This window comes from Cervus elaphus, chromosome 24 (assembly GCF_910594005.1).
Source record: "Cervus elaphus chromosome 24, mCerEla1.1, whole genome shotgun sequence".
NCBI classification, from domain to species: domain Eukaryota; kingdom Metazoa; phylum Chordata; class Mammalia; order Artiodactyla; family Cervidae; genus Cervus; species Cervus elaphus.
In genome coordinates, this window is record NC_057838.1 from 67,020,522 (window position 1) to 67,035,348 (window position 14,827).

At 63.1% G+C, this 14,827-nt stretch overlaps 1 protein-coding gene across 1 annotated transcript in view; it reads left to right on the plus strand.

Moving 5' to 3' along the window:
- PLXND1 (plexin D1) overlaps positions 1 to 14,827 on the plus strand; it is a 48,135-nt gene that overhangs the window by 18,128 nt on the left and 15,180 nt on the right. The window contains exons 3-13 of the mRNA XM_043885514.1: positions 2,039 to 2,170; positions 2,433 to 2,533; positions 2,628 to 2,757; positions 3,949 to 4,126; positions 4,284 to 4,392; positions 4,828 to 4,930; positions 9,212 to 9,316; positions 11,963 to 12,052; positions 12,267 to 12,360; positions 13,270 to 13,424; positions 14,217 to 14,368. Of these exons, the coding sequence (XP_043741449.1) occupies positions 2,039 to 2,170; positions 2,433 to 2,533; positions 2,628 to 2,757; positions 3,949 to 4,126; positions 4,284 to 4,392; positions 4,828 to 4,930; positions 9,212 to 9,316; positions 11,963 to 12,052; positions 12,267 to 12,360; positions 13,270 to 13,424; positions 14,217 to 14,368 (1,349 nt within the window). The remainder of the gene's footprint in view (positions 1 to 2,038; positions 2,171 to 2,432; positions 2,534 to 2,627; positions 2,758 to 3,948; positions 4,127 to 4,283; positions 4,393 to 4,827; positions 4,931 to 9,211; positions 9,317 to 11,962; positions 12,053 to 12,266; positions 12,361 to 13,269; positions 13,425 to 14,216; positions 14,369 to 14,827) is intronic.

Consider the following 14,827-nt stretch of genomic DNA (forward strand, 5'->3'; position numbering starts at 1 on the left):
GCCCGGCCCCGGGACCCAACCGCTGACATCCCTGGGGGAGATGCCAGGTGTGGGAGCAGGCGCAGGGGGCCTTCTCCACCTTCACAGCTTCCATTGAGGGTCCGCAGACAGTGGGGCTTGTGGTTGCGGTTGGAAACTTGCATGTGGCTCCTGGCTCTTGCGCTCCCAGCTGTGGGACCTGGGGCGGTTTCCCCATCTGTCCAGGAGTCTCCCCCCCACCCCCACCCATGAAGCTGCAGTTATTAGGCACCACTGTCTACCCAGCCTCAACAGGCATGTCACGGGCATCCTCATGTTTAATTCTCACATCCCTTTAAGGGAGGCAGAGCCATGAGCCCCATTTCACAGATGAGGACACTGAGGCCCCAAAGTCACAGAGCGGGGAAAGTGAAAGTGAAAGTCGCTCAGTCGTGTCTGGCTCTTTGCGACCCCATGGACTGTACAGTCCATGGAATTCTCCAGGCCAGAATACTGGAGTGGGTAGCCTTTCTATTCTCCAGGGGATTTTCCCAATCCGGGGATCGAACCCAGGTCTCCCAGATCGCGGGCGGATTCTTTGCCAGCTGAGCCACCAGGGAAACCCACATAGCGGGAACCGCGGTGGAATCCGAGTCCATTCAGCCCAGAGGCTGCCCCGCCCCTCAGTCCTGACCTCTGCGCCCACCACCCTGCTTCCTGCCAGGCCATCTGCTGCCCACTCTCGCCTCACTTGAGGCTTTGATCACAGCCTCCAGCCCAGGCCCCAGAGCATGCCAGGTGCTTGGTAGGCTTTGGAAAGGGTGGAAACATGTCTGCTGAATGCCTGGGGGAAGCAGGGGGCCAAGCCGCCCGGGACAGACCCTGCCAAGAGGCCGCTTGGGATGACGGATGTCCCAGGGGCTGGGGAGAGAGTAATTGCAGTTTAGGGTGTGGGGGGCGTCAGGGAAGCTGATTTGCTGAAGACATTGGGAGGATAGCTCCTGGCCCAAGGAGGAGAGGAAGGTGTTTGAGACAGGAGCACAGTACAGAGAAGACATGGAGCTGGATGTTGAGTTGGGTTTAGTGACTAGAGATGAGGCTCGTGGAGTAAGATGGGGTGGACAGTCAGGGCCTTGAATGCCAGGACACATTAATGCTACAAGCAGGAGGCACTGGTAAAGGCTCTGGAGCCCACGGAGGGGGACTGGGCGGCTGGAGGCCCCAGGGAGCCATCTAGACCCCTTGCCCCTGCTCAGAGCTTGACAAAGCCTGGACAAGGCAACATGGAATGTGAGATCAGAGGAGAAGAGCCATTTGATGAGTCTCTGACCAGCCTTGTCAGGTCTCTGGGGGACGTGCAGAGGGGCCCTCTGCCAGAGAAGCTTCCAGACCCCAGCTAGTCCTGCTCCTTCTCCTGCCTGGACATTGGACCCCAGCCTTGGATCTGGGGTCAGATGGACCTAGACCTCCATCGTGGCCCTGAGGCATCTTCCTTTTAGGACTCTTGCCAAGTCCCTTGGCTCCTCTGGGCCTCGGTTTCCTCATCTGTGAGATGGGTGTGTGAGAGGGGAGGGGTGAGACCAGTGGTCCTGCCGCCTCTCCGGGGCCTGGCCCCAGCAGTGCTTGGCCTGCATCTTCCCTGGCACGCCCCACGGGCCCTGCGGGGCGGGTGGGGTCCTCAGCCCCGACAGCTCAGAGAGGGGAAGTGACTCGGACGGCTCGGGCCTGTGCAACTTGCAAATGTCAAGGCCAGAATTCAAACCCAGGTCCCCGCTCCCTGGCTTGATGCCCGCAGCCTCCCAGAGAATGTTTTCTTAACTGTAAAGCCTGGCCCTGTGCATACCAGGGTGGGACGTACTGGTGAGGGCGGGGGTGGGGGGGGTTCTTGGTGGGGGGAGAGGCTCACAACAGAGGACAAAGTGTCGGGGCCGGACCCACCGCCAGTCCTGGAAGGGCCTGAGGCTGAGACTCCCAAGCTCAGGGCAGCCCCCCACCCAGAGCCGGTCCCCAGCCTTCCCCTACCTGGGGATGCCCTCCTGGCGCCCCATCCCCTGACAGCCCCCCCGCCCCGCCCCCCCAGATCAACCTGAACGAGAGCATGCAGGTGGTGAGCCGGAAGGTGGTGACGGTGGCCTATGGGGAACCTGTGCACCACGTGATGCAGTTTGACCCCGCGGACCCGGGTTACCTGTATCTGATGACGTCCCACCAGGTATGGCCGGCCGGGCCTCAGCCTGAGGAGGCCCCAGGATGCGCTGAGCTCGCCCCCACCCCCTTGCCTCTGCTTGAGAGTGGCTGCTCCTGCTGGAAGCTTCGCCCTCTCCCTTCCGGCCTGCCGTGGCCTCTGCAGGGAAGCCTCGTCCCCCGCCCCCCCACCACGCCGTAACAGCCTCAGTTTCCCCAACCTCTCCGGCCCTCGCCCGGCTGCCCCCCGCCCTCACCCCGCTGAGCTGGGCCCCCGCCTCTGTCTCCAGATGGCCAGGGTGAAGGTCGCCGCGTGCGCCGCGCACACCACCTGCGGGGACTGCGTGGGCGCGGCCGACGCCTACTGCGGCTGGTGCGCCCTGGAGACGCGGTGAGGCTCCTGGGGCGCAGGCTGGGCCCGGGAGGCCGCGGGGGTGGGGAACCCCCCCACCGCCCCGGATCCTGACCTGCGCCGGGCGCCCCAGGTGCACCCTGCAGCAGGACTGCGCCAACTCCAGCCAGCCGCACTTCTGGACCAGTGCCAGCGAGGGTCCCGGCCGCTGCCCCGCCATGACCGTCCTGCCGGCCGAGATCAACGTGCACCAGGAGTACCCGGTGAGGCTGGGGGAGCCAGGACCCCAGCTCCGGGCTCAGGGGTGCGGGTGGAGAGCAAGCCTTCACCTGGCACCCAGACCTGAGAGGTGGAGCCTCCTGGGTGCGGCGCCTCAGGATCTTGAAGGCAGATGATGAAAACAGTGCCTGGGTGCTCTTAACATCCCCCTTATACAGATGGAGAAACTGAGGCACAGAGCCGTAAAGTGACTTGTTCAAGGTTATACAGTGGGGGAGTGCCCAAGCTGGGATTTGAATTCAAGTTGCTGCCCCCCACCCAGTCCGTGTCCAGGAGTGCCTAGGCCTGCCGCAGCCAGCTCCCTGCTTACCTGTAGCAGACAGCCTCAGTGCAGGGGATTCCGGGGGCAGGAGCTGAGGGACAGACAGGCATGGGTGCCCGTGCCCCAGCCCTGCCCTCAGAGGCTTCTCTGGGCAGACAGCCTTGTCTGTCACATGATGGTTCTGATGACCGACAGGAGCTGGGGCTGCCACGCTCCCCATCGTTACACACCACAGTCCTGCACATACGTCCTCTGGTCAAGCAGGCGGTCCGGGGCTTGGTCCATCCATTCATTCATTTATTCATTCATCAATAACAGTAGGTGTTATTGAGCACCTTCTCTGTGCCACGTGCAGTCCTGGACTTGGGGACACAGCAGTGAACAAGAGAGGCAAGCCGCTGGTCCTCGAGGGGTGGACACACTCCCAGAGGAGTGAGTGGAAACGAGATAAAATGCCAAGATGGTGATAAGTGCTGTGGAGAGGGAAGCAGAGCAGGGCACAGGGTGCAGAGCGAGCAGTGTTGACATTTTAGATCAGGCCGGGGTGGGGGGGGGGTCTCACTGCCAGACACCATCCGAGCAGCAATAGGAAGCCAGCGTGAGCATCTGGGCAGAGGAACCCGCCAGTGCAAAGGCCCTGGAGTGGGAACAAGACTCATGATTTGAGAGACTGTTAAAGAGGCTGGCATCCTTTCCAGGGGCCAGATCGTGCAGGGCCTCTGGCTCCTGTAGGGTGCTCAGTTTCACTTTGCAGAGGGGGAAACTGAGGCCCGTGTGGGCTGCATCCCACTGGCCTGGGGTCAAGGCCACTGACCAACCTCTTCTCCCCAGGTTCCAGGGTGGGGGTGGGGCGGTGCGAGGCGCAGCCTTCCCCCCTCCCCCGCACCCCCAGCTAAGCGTCCCTGGCCTCCAGGGTATGATCCTGCAGATCTCGGGGAGCCTGCCCAGCCTCAGTGGCATGGAGATGGCCTGTGACTATGGCCACGGCATCCGCACAGTGGCTCGGGTCCCGGGCCCAGCCTTCGGCCACCAGATCGCCTACTGCAACCTCCTGCCCAAGGATCAGTTCCCGCCCTTCCCGCCCCACCAAGGTAGGCACCTCACAGTCTGGGCCACGGGGACGGCTGATGGGGGCCCTCAGGTGGTGGGCTCTCAGGCATGGAGGGGTCCTGATGGCACAGCCGCTGGTGTTGGTGGACCCCCCTGCCCCCTTGTCCTTCTCTCCCTGGACGCCCTGTTCTGTTCCAGACCACGTGACCGTCGAGATGTCGGTGAGGGTCCACGGGCAGAACATCGTCAGGGCCAACTTCACCATCTACGACTGCGGCCGGGTTGGGCAGGTGTACCCACACACAGCGTGAGTGGGGTGTGGGGGCTATTCCGAGTGGGGGCAGGACGCTTTGCTCTTGGGGAAACCTCCGCAAGAAAAATGACGGTGTCCCAGAGGCAGACAGGACCCTTGGCTGTTCGCCTGACCGCTCATTTGGGCAACAAACTCTCATCACCCAGTGTGCCCGGCGTCTGTGAGCACCCAGGCTAGTCGAGGCTGAGAAAAGTGCATTGATTACGCTTAACTTAGTCTCCCGGAGGCCCTGCTTGCCTATCTCCTCCTTGCATATCTCCTGCTCTGGGGAGCTCATTACCTTGCAAAACGCCCAGCCCCTCTGGGCAGCTCTGATGTTGAGCAAGACCTCGTTTCACTGTGCTGGGATCTGTGTCCCGGGTCCGCGCTGCCGGGCACAGGGATGGGGAGCCAGGTAGCTGAGGGGAGGCCCCCCGCCTTGTCTTTCAGTTGCACCAGCTGCCTGTCAGCACAGTGGCCCTGTTTCTGGTGCACCCAGCAGCACGCCTGCGTCTCCAACCAGTCTCGGTGTGAAGCCTCACCAAATCCCACGGTAAGCCAGGCCCAGGGTGCCCTCTGCCTCCACTGTTCCTTCTTTCCCCATTTAGCACATTGAGAACGTTTCCGTGTCATTACACCGTCTTCCTTGGCTCCCCCTTTAACAGCCGCCACGCTGGGCTCATCATCACAGCGCATGTAACCAGTCCCCTACTGCCGTTCCCTTCTCCAGGGGATCTTCCCGACCCGGGGATTGAACCTGGGTCTCCTGCATTGCAGGTAGATTCTTCACCATCTGAGCCACCAGGGAAGCCCCTCCAATCCCCTGTTGTTGGACGTGCTGAGCGCGCCTCTTTCTTTTTTGTGTTCTGATACGTGCAGGGCATTGCACGGCCCTGACTGTCCCCTGGAGACCAGTTCTTCAACGTGGCATTTTGGGGTGGAAGCCCATACTTTGAGCTCAGCTGACCCCCAGAAAGCCTGAGCCCATTTACACTTTCAGCCTTTTAGGACAAGGCCCCTTCCTGCATACCGTACTCTTTTCAGTTTTACCTTCAACGTTTTCAGCAACCCTAGCGGGTCAGGGAGTACCACTCTTGGGCCTTGAATCGAAGCCCCTCTTGTTGGCAGCCCGTGTTCTCCCCGCTTCCCCAAGTCAGGGGCTGGGCCAAAAGACCCCAGCCTCCATCTCCCATGGGCACTGCGGCCCCAGGGTCATGGGATTGCTGTGGCTCTCACAGGGTGGAGAAAGCGAGTGACCTCCAGAGCCACAGGTTCCCAGGTCCTCCTGTTCGGCCGGCCTGATGGCGCTCTGCGCTAGGGGACGGCATGTCGGGGAGGGCGGGGGACGGGCAGAGACAGAGGCCGAGGCGCCACGTACCTTGCCGCCGGCTGGTTTGGGTGTGTTGGCTTAAGGGGTGGCCTCGCGTCTTCACGCAGAGAACCTCTACGGCTGTACCAGCCTTGTGCCAGGGACGACCAGATGGGACCCCCGAGTCTGGTTAGGGTGGGACGGCTGGACCGGGTGGGTGCCAGGGTCCTATGCCAGCTCATGCCCCGTCAGGCCCACCTGCTGGATCCTCCATCTCGTGTCAGGGCCGTGAGAGGCCCAGGGTGAGGTACCAGGTTCTTGCCTGCAGCTCATCTCTCCAGGAAAGGGGAGTTCCCACCCATTTTCCAGATGGCACAATTGAGGTAGTCAGTGTAACCCCCGAAAGCCCTGGCTCCCAGCAGGGGGAGGTCACTGAGACCCCTCCTGTGTCCCTAGGAAGCAACCCTGGTGCCCGCTGGGAAAGTAGCCAATTAGACATAGTTCTGCCCTCCCCATCATGAACCCAAGAGCCGGGGGTTGTTGGGTTGTGTCTGTGCGATCCTGGGCAGGCTGCCACACCTCTCTCTGCCCGACTCCCCGTCTGTGAAAGGGGGCCTGTCTCAAAGGGGGACCCGGAGCGACACCAGCTTCGTGCCTGGCATGCTATAGGTGGCCCCTCTGCTGGGAGGACTTCTCCGGGAGGGGACCCTTCTGCCTGGTTCTGGCAGACGCGTAGGAGCTCGCCAGCCTGGAGCTGTTTCCAGGCAGCGCCCCCAGGGACCCTCCTGTCCCTGCCACCCCCACCCCCCCAAGGTCTGCGGGTCAGGGATGCATTGGGCCGCAGAGAGGGCCTGTCTCAGAGGATTACGGTAGTCCAGTGGGAGAAGAGGCCGCCCCCGCCCGGGCCTGGCCTGCTGCTTAATCTGGAGTTTAATTAAGAGCCAGTCGGTCATGGAGGCCGCAGGGCTCCAGCCAGGCCGGGGAGGGGTCTCTGGGCCGGCGCGAGCCAGGGATTGTGTCTCCTGACTTCCTGTTGCCTCATGGGCCCCAGAGGAAGGAAGTGGGGGGTACAGGATGCTGCGAGGAGGGCTGCAGCTTTTTTCCAAGGAGGGGAGGGGAGTGGAGAAGGCCGCTGTGTCCGCCCCTTCCAGTTGTCCTGGAGGAGATGGCTTCCCCAAGGCAGGGTGACTTCAGGCCTTAGAAGCAGCGAGGGTTTGGGCAGGTGCCGGGGTCAGGCTCCCTGGGTGGGGGAAGCCTGGGTGGGCACCTCCGTGATGGTGGCTTCATTAGGAGCTGGTGGAGAGGGTGGTTTGGTGGAAACGTGGGGGGCGGTTTACAGAAGGGGACAGGGCGATGCAGAAAGGCAGGGAGGGAGCAGGTCAGGTGGGTTCAGCGGGGCCACTCAGTGCTCTGCTGGGTTGGGTCCCCAGCTCTCAACCCTTGAACGTGGAAAGACCGTGGGGGAGTCTGTGAGCTCCAGTGCAGTCGGGCGAGGCCCCGCCCTGGCTGCACGCGCTGAGCTGACATCTGGGCTTCCTGGGGCTCCAGCCTCGCTGTCCCCCCAGCTCCTGCTCTCCCGCCTGTCAGCTCTGCCCAGAGACGGGTCATCAGCTGTGGCTTCCCGAGCCTGGAGGCTCAACTCTGGCCAAGGGAGAGAAGCCACTCAGGCTGTCTCTGAGGCTTGGATGGTTCGGCTTGGGATGGGACAAGGAGGCCCCTGTCCTCTGCAAGCCGCCAGCCGCGGCCCCAGCAGTCAGTCACCTTTGTGAGTGCAGAGTCTGAGGGGCGGCCTCCCCTTCAGGCTCAGCTGGATCCGGGGGCCCTGCCAGCGTCACCAGGGCCAACGTGCCCCCCCCTCCCCGGGGTGGCCTCTGTGCTCCGGCAGGCCCTCCCCCTTGGCCGCAAGACGCCTTAGCAGCCCCGGGCGGGGTCCTGATCCCCGGCAATCCCAGGAGAGCCTCCTTCTCGTTGGTTCTGCGGAAGTTTTCCAGGGGAACTGGGTCACATCCACTCCCCGAACCAATCGCTGAGCCCATCCCTGGGGCTAGGGAGGAGGGTGATTCCTCCCAAACCACAGGCCTGGGGGGTGGGGAGATGCAGGCACACTTGGACCAGCTGTCCCCAGGGGAGATTAGCGACCCTGGGGGTGGTGCTGGAAGAGGGCAGAGAGGCACCCACACTCTCCCAGGCTTGCCCACTCTGGAGAATGGGTACAAGCATCCACAGTGGGTTATGAGGATCGAGGAGAGTAGGGCCCTCGGGGATGGTCCCACGTCGTTTCCTCTGGACCTGCCCGCCTCCAGCCCCTGCTGGCCACCTCCCCTCGGCTGGGGCGGAGCCAGGGTCGCAGCCGCAGGGCCCCCGGCCAGCTGTGAAGCGGGCTGGCAGCGGCGTTGAAACCCGATTGGAAACATGTGAGTTCCATTCCCCGAAATTCCACGGGGTTTACACATGGAGCGGCTCAGGACGGCGGCTCGAGGGAGGGACGGACTTGCATGTCACACAACAAGCCGGATGCCAGCTCCTGCCTCGCAGCCCTGCAGCCTTCGCCGGCCAGGTGGCCTCCTTGGCCCCTGTGGTCGGCAGCAGGCAGTGCTCCCGGGGAGGCGCATCGTCTGGGCGCGGTGTCTGGGCTGGGGGTCAGCAGAGGGTCTGCGCCGCCAGAGCCTGCTATGCTGCCCGACTAACAATACTGAGAAAAGACCCTGGGTCCCTATCTCTCACCTTGGTCCTCAGTTTCAGACCCCAGTCTCTGGCCCGAGAACCTGGGAAAGATTGAAGGCAGGAGGAGAAGGGGTGGCGGAGGATGAGATGGTTGGTTGGCATCATCGATTCAATGGACTTGAGTTTGAGCAGACTCCGGGAGATAGGGAGGGGCAGCGAAGCCTGGCGTGCTGCAGTCCCTGGGGTCGCAGAGAGTCAGACAAGTCAGACACGACTAAATGACTGAATAACAACAGTGACTCCACATCCGACACGGGAATGCAGACGCCCAGGCCCCCCTCCGAGGCCCGTGACATGCCCGGGCAGTGGGGAGGGGTGGGCAGCCTCACACCCTGTTTCTCGTGGGCCGCTCCGAAGCCTGAGGTTTCCTCTTCTGTGAATCATTCATCGTGTGTCCATCTGGAAACCGGAATTCCAGAGCTGGAGGGAGCCTCAGAAAGTGAGCGCGGTGCCTCATTTTACAACTGGGGAAAGATGAGTCCCAGAGCCGGGGAGGTCTCCCCTGAGAGGCTGCCCGTGGAGTGGCCATGGGGACTCGGTTCCACTGGGCAGGTTACTGCCTCTGTCTGTGCCTCAGTCTCCTCGTCTGTGAAATGGGGCCAATAACACCTTCCTGCTCGCAGGACGAGGTGAGACGGTGTGTGGGAGGCGGTGGATGTGGCTGTCGTTTTATCACTGCATGGGCTGCTCAACGCCTCCCCAGGGAGACGGGACTGCACCGGCTGGCTTGGGGTGGTCGTGCATCCCGCCTCCTCTGAAACGCCCCAGGGTCAGCCCCACTTCCTTGCGTTTTGACTGCAGAGCCCCCAGGACTGCCCACAGATCCTGCCCTCCTCCCTGGCCCCCATGCCCACGGGCGGCTCCCAGAGCATCCCGGTGCACTTGGCCAACGCCGCCTTCTTCCAGGTAAGCGGGGGTGGGGCCCGCCGCCCATTCTTTGCTTCTCCACTTATTTACTTGTCTGGCTGCCCGGGCCTTAGTTGCAGCGTGAAGGATCTCTAGCTGCAGCATGTGGGATCTAGTTCAGGGATCGAACCTAGACCCTGTCCATTGGGAGCTTGGAGTCTTAGCCACTGGACCACCAAGGAAGGTCCCATGCTTCGGTTTTCTTCCTCTTGAGTTTCTGGGCTCTGTTGGAGAAAGCCCTGCGCTGGTTGCATGGAGGTAGGGGGAAGGAAGGTGGGTGGTAGGCACAGCTGTGGGGACAGCCAGCTGCCCCTAGCTCCTGATGGGAAGGGGGGTCTGGCAGGACCCCCAGGCCCTGTCCCCTGTGATGCCCCCCGACAGGCCCAGCCCCTGCCCAGGGCTACAGCCCGTGGGTGACTTTGTCCGTGTGCACCCTGAGCTGCGCCCAGGCTGGGATGTGACCCTGGACATACCCTCCCCCCGCCCTGCATTTTGAGGCCGACGTGTCTACTCTGGAGAATGGTCCGAGACCCCCTTGGCCGCCCCATCCCCATCGTCCTGGTGGGGAAAGCGAGGCCCAGGAAGGGGAAGCAGATGCCTCCAGGGCACACGGCGTCGGGCTAGACTCGCACCCTAGGCCTGGGCTCCCTGTCCAGTGCTCTTCCCCAGCACCAGCCTTCCCCGCCCGCGCCCCCCACCCACCCACCCATCTGGGCTGGGGGAAGGGAGGCCTCCCCTTGCCGGGTCCCTCCTGGAGGAGTGTCCTGGGTGGGAAGCGTTGACAAGTCCTGGACGTGTGCCAGCCACCCCCTCCCCAGCTCTCAGGGACTCGCCATCTGTCGCTTCCACGGGGGAATGGAGGCCCTTGATGACTTGTCACACGTGGGGGCCACGTGCCGGGCATCCGGAATGTGTCGGGGAGCCTCGTCGTGGCCGGGGCCGCCACCCCGTGACGGGCTGGGAGCGGGGGCTGTGCCCTCGGTCCTGGGGCTCCTCCCTGCGGTGGTTGGTGCAGAGGTTCCGGGGCATTTGGAGCGGGGAAGGCCATGCTGCTCCCCTGGGCTGCCGGAGCCAGGGTCGGGGAAGCCCAGGGCCTGAGTGTGGGTCCTGCCTCCTGCCTTTGAGCAGAGTGTAACTGGGGGGCCTGCCAGGCAGGGGGTCCGCCTTCCTGGGGCCTCGGTGATCCCGGCCCGCCTTCCCCTGGGCCTGCTTCTGACTCTGCCTGGGCTCGGCAGCAGCCCAATCCATGCAGCCCATACCCAGCAGAGCCCCAGACAGGCTGGCCGGCTGCCGTGAGCCCAGGGGCTCAGGAGACCCAGCTCAGGGTGTCAGGGATTACAGGAGCTCTCAGCCCATCAACAGCCACTTCCCTGGGTTAGTTTCGTAGCGGGGAAGGGGGCAGGGCCGGGGGGTGGCTGACCTGCTTTCCCCTCAGGGTAACACATCTACCAACGACAGGGACACAGACAGGAAGTCCTGCCACGTGGCTGGCCGGGCCCTCTTGAAACCTGGGTTTGTTCACTCAGCAAATATTTACTGATGGCTGCTCCCGGGGGGCCTGTGCGGGGCTGAGGGCAAGATGGCACTGGGGAATTGGCCATGTTTATTTCCCTCCCCGCCCCACAGCAAGCATTTATTGAGCACTTCCTGTGTACTGATCACAGCCAGCATATATTAGGTGCCAACAGCATGCCACCCACTAAAGACACACCGTGTCCAGTTTCCTTAGAGTCCAGCGGAGCAGGGGAGTCTCTCTTTGTTGCTGAGTTTACAGACCCACACAGCTCAGAGAGAAGGAGCCACTTGCACAGTCACACGGCTGGGAGGTCGCAGAGGTGGGATTCAGACCTGAGTGGGCCTGTGTTAAGGTAGAGCCCGAGCTCTTTCAACTGCCATCTTCCTGGAGGTGTCAGAGGAGCCGAAACCCAGCAGCCCGCCGCCCAGCAGGCAGAGAGACAGGTGTAGACAGAGTATGGGCAGGGGATGGGGAGGTCCTTGGCATGCAGGGTCAGGGAAGGCTGTCGGAGCTTACTGAAGCCCCCAGCTTCACACCCTAATGTTCATTGCCAAACGGGTGGATGCTCAAGTGAGGGGTGTCCCTGTGATTTGGGTGAGGGGCGGTCTGGGAAGGCTTTTGGAACATGGTACATTTGAGCTGGATTTTGAAGGCTGTGTTGAGGTTTCCTGGAAGGGAAGCATGGACTTGGACAAAGGCTGAGGGCAGGACAGCGTGTGCGTCGTTGACCCGCGTCCTGTGTGATCTATCCCGGGCCGTGGGGGGCAGCCGTGGTGGGTTTTGAGGCTGCGGGGCAGGCGGAGTCTCCTGGGATGAACCTTGTAAGTGTTGGTCATGCTGGAGAGTCGGGGCTTTGCCAGCGGAGTGAAAGGCCCGGGTTTAGGCCACTGGAAGTTGTCGGTGAGGTTTTTAGTGGTGTGAGAGCACACAGCCAGAGTTCTGGGTGTTCGTGTGTACCCCCCCGACCCCCGCCTCTGTCAGACATTGGGCCAGGAAGGAACATTCTGGAGGAGATGCAGTCCAGGGAGAGAGCCCCTGCCCACTCCTCAGGACAGCAGTCTCTGGTGTCCTGAAGAAGGTGGGGGGCAGTGGGTGCTGCCTGGACGCCCCCTGACCCCTGTGTCCCGCAGGGTGCAGCCCTGGAGTGTAGCTTCGGTCCGGAGGAGACCTTTGAAGCCGTGTGGGTGAATGAATCGGCCGTACGCTGCAATCACGTGGTGGTGAGCGACGGGGCGTCACGGCGGGGGTTAGCGGGGCAGAGGAGAAGGGCAGGGCTGCCCAAGTCCAGATACATACACGCCTTCCTTTCTGCCTCCCCTTTTTGGTCCCCTCGCCCCCAGTGGCCCTGCCCTCGTCTCTCCCCCGATGTGCCCTCCCCCCAACAGAGACCCAGACAGCGCCCACACCCGTCACGCATTTCCCCATCTTTTGCAGCTGCACACGACCCAGAAGAGCCAGGTATTTCCACTCAGCCTCCAACTAAAGGGGCGGCCGGCCCGGTTCCTGGACAGCCCTGACCCCATGACAGGTGGGAGGCCCCCCCCAACCTCACATGGCCGCAGAGGGTGGGACGCAGCCTTGGGGGGTTCCATCCAGTGCTCAGGTATCCCCCCACCATTCCCTGACACATACTGTCTCTCAGATCCCAGCCCCACCTCTCTGCCGGCTTGCTCACTCTGCACCTAACTGGAGCCGCTCCTCTGGGCTGGTACCACACCCTCGGGGTGTCCGCGTGCCCGTGGCTCTGCCCCCCCAGCACCCACTCACCTGCCCTTTCTCAGCCTCAGGGTCCTCCTGTGAAGTGCGGCTCCGGTTGCAGAGGGCGGGGGCGAGGGTTTGCTGCAGAGCTGTCTGGGACACAGTCTGCTCCCCTAGATGGTGGGGGGTGGCCTTGTTCTTATTATATGTGTCCAATCAACTCTCCAAGGGCCTGTCTGTTCGGGTGGGGGAGGCTGTGCACATCTATGCCACCCCTGCCCCGCTTCTGTACCATAAGGTCCCAGACAGAAGCCCCAGAATCAGCTTGTCCGCCCTGGGAGCCCGCCCTGCACTCCTGCCTGGGCCCACCTGACGGTCTAGGGCTCACAGCCCGCATTGCTCAGTGGTTCACCTCAGAGCTCCGCTGCGGGCTTAGGAGACCCACTCGGGCCTGGCTGTGGCTCCAGCTCTCCTACTCACAGGCTGTGTGACCTCGGGCGAGTCACTCTGCCTCTCTGAGCCTTGTCTCTTTATCTGTCAATTGGGGCCAATAAACAGCCCGCACTGGATAGGATCCCGTGAGGATGACTGTCGAGGTGGCAGTGGCCGCACTGTGCTCATTATTAGCAGCCCCCTGGGGTGGGGCTGGGGGTTGGAGAAGGTACTAAGAGCTTCGTGGGGCCCTGACTCTTAAGAAGCAGGACCCGGCTGAGCTGGGCCGCCTCCGTGTCTCCCGCAGTGGAGGTCTACAACTGCGCCGTGGGCAGCCCCGACTGCTCCCAGTGCCTGGGCCGGGAGGATCTGGGCCACCTGTGTGTGTGGAGCGACGGCTGCCGCCCGCGGGGGACCCTGCAGCCCCCGCCTGGCACCTGCCCCGCCCCCGAGATCCGAGCGGTAAGCACCCCACACCCAGCCCCCCGCCTCGGGGACCTGTCGCTCCCACTCGCCTGAATGCGCACACGCACAGCGCCCCACACGGGCTCGGGGACATGCAGCTTGTGTGTTTGCCCACACCCGGGCCCCCACGCGCGGAGTCACCCACTGGGCACCCACTGGGCACCAGTTCCCCCTGTCCCGGGGCTGGAGACACAGCAGGGAACACACACGTGCCCGTCTTCACGGAGCTCACGGTTCAGTTGGCCAGGGGGACAACGATGAGAAAGGAGATGATTTGCATAGAGAACGCGCTGAGCTACGAACGGGCCAGGCACGGGGGGGCATTGGAGCCTGGGGTGGAAGACAGGCTGGGGCTGAGGGTCTTTATAGCGAGGTCCGGGAACCCTTGCTGATAACGGGGAAACTGGGGTAACCCACGAGCCTCAGTTTTAATTAAGAAAAAGTCTCAGGGAAGGGTTCTGTTTGCCTTAGCCTGGTTCACCTGCCCGTCCCAGGCCCAGCTGGCTCTGCCTGGGATTTAGGGTCATGTGGTGAGACAGGGGTCCCCGTGATGACGGGGACTGGACCTCAGTGTCCCCAGGAGATGCCCCTGCAGTAGCACTGACTCTGTCCCTGCACACTGGTGTCCCCGAGCAGGCTGTGTGTCACACACACACATCCCCTCTGGCAGCCCGGGTGACCTGCCAGGTGGCCGGCAGGGCCAGCACTCTCAGAGCTCTGCCTGGCCCTGCCTCCCCGGACACCCCAGCCTCAGAGCCCCATTCTCCCGTCTATCCGATCGCCTGGCAGATTGAGCCCCTGAGCGGCCCCTTGGACGGCGGGACCCGGCTGACCATCCGCGGCAGGAACCTGGGCCGGCGGTTCAGCGACGTGGCCCAAGGCGTGTGGATCGGCAGCGTGGCCTGTGAGCCGCTGGCCAACAGATACACGGTGTCAGAGGAGTGAGTAGGGGGCGGTCCTGGGGGCCCTTCAGTGACCTGCAGGCCCCACCTACCCGGAAGTGCCAGCTATACCTCTGCCCTCCCCTCTGCCCTTGACCACCCCACCATCCCTGGATCCTTTCTGCTCCCCAGGAGTCACTCACTCCTGGGTCTCCCCGGCTTTGCTCAGGGCATTCCCGCCACGTGTCCTGGCCTTCCCTGCTTCACCACTCTGGAGCCTGCTCCCCCGGGAAGCCCTCCCAGGTTCCCCTGAGCAGCCTGCTTCCACAGAAGCCTCACTCTGATGGAAAAAACATGCTGTTGGGAAAGTGCAGGTCTGCTGGTGGGTGCAGAGACCTGGGCCTGCAGCCGTGGGGCCTGGCCCAGACAGGCTCGAAGATACGTGGTGGGCAGGGACTTCCTTTCCAGAGGCTGTAAGCCAGGCTTGCAGATAAGGGCGTCAGTCTCCCAGCCCAGCAG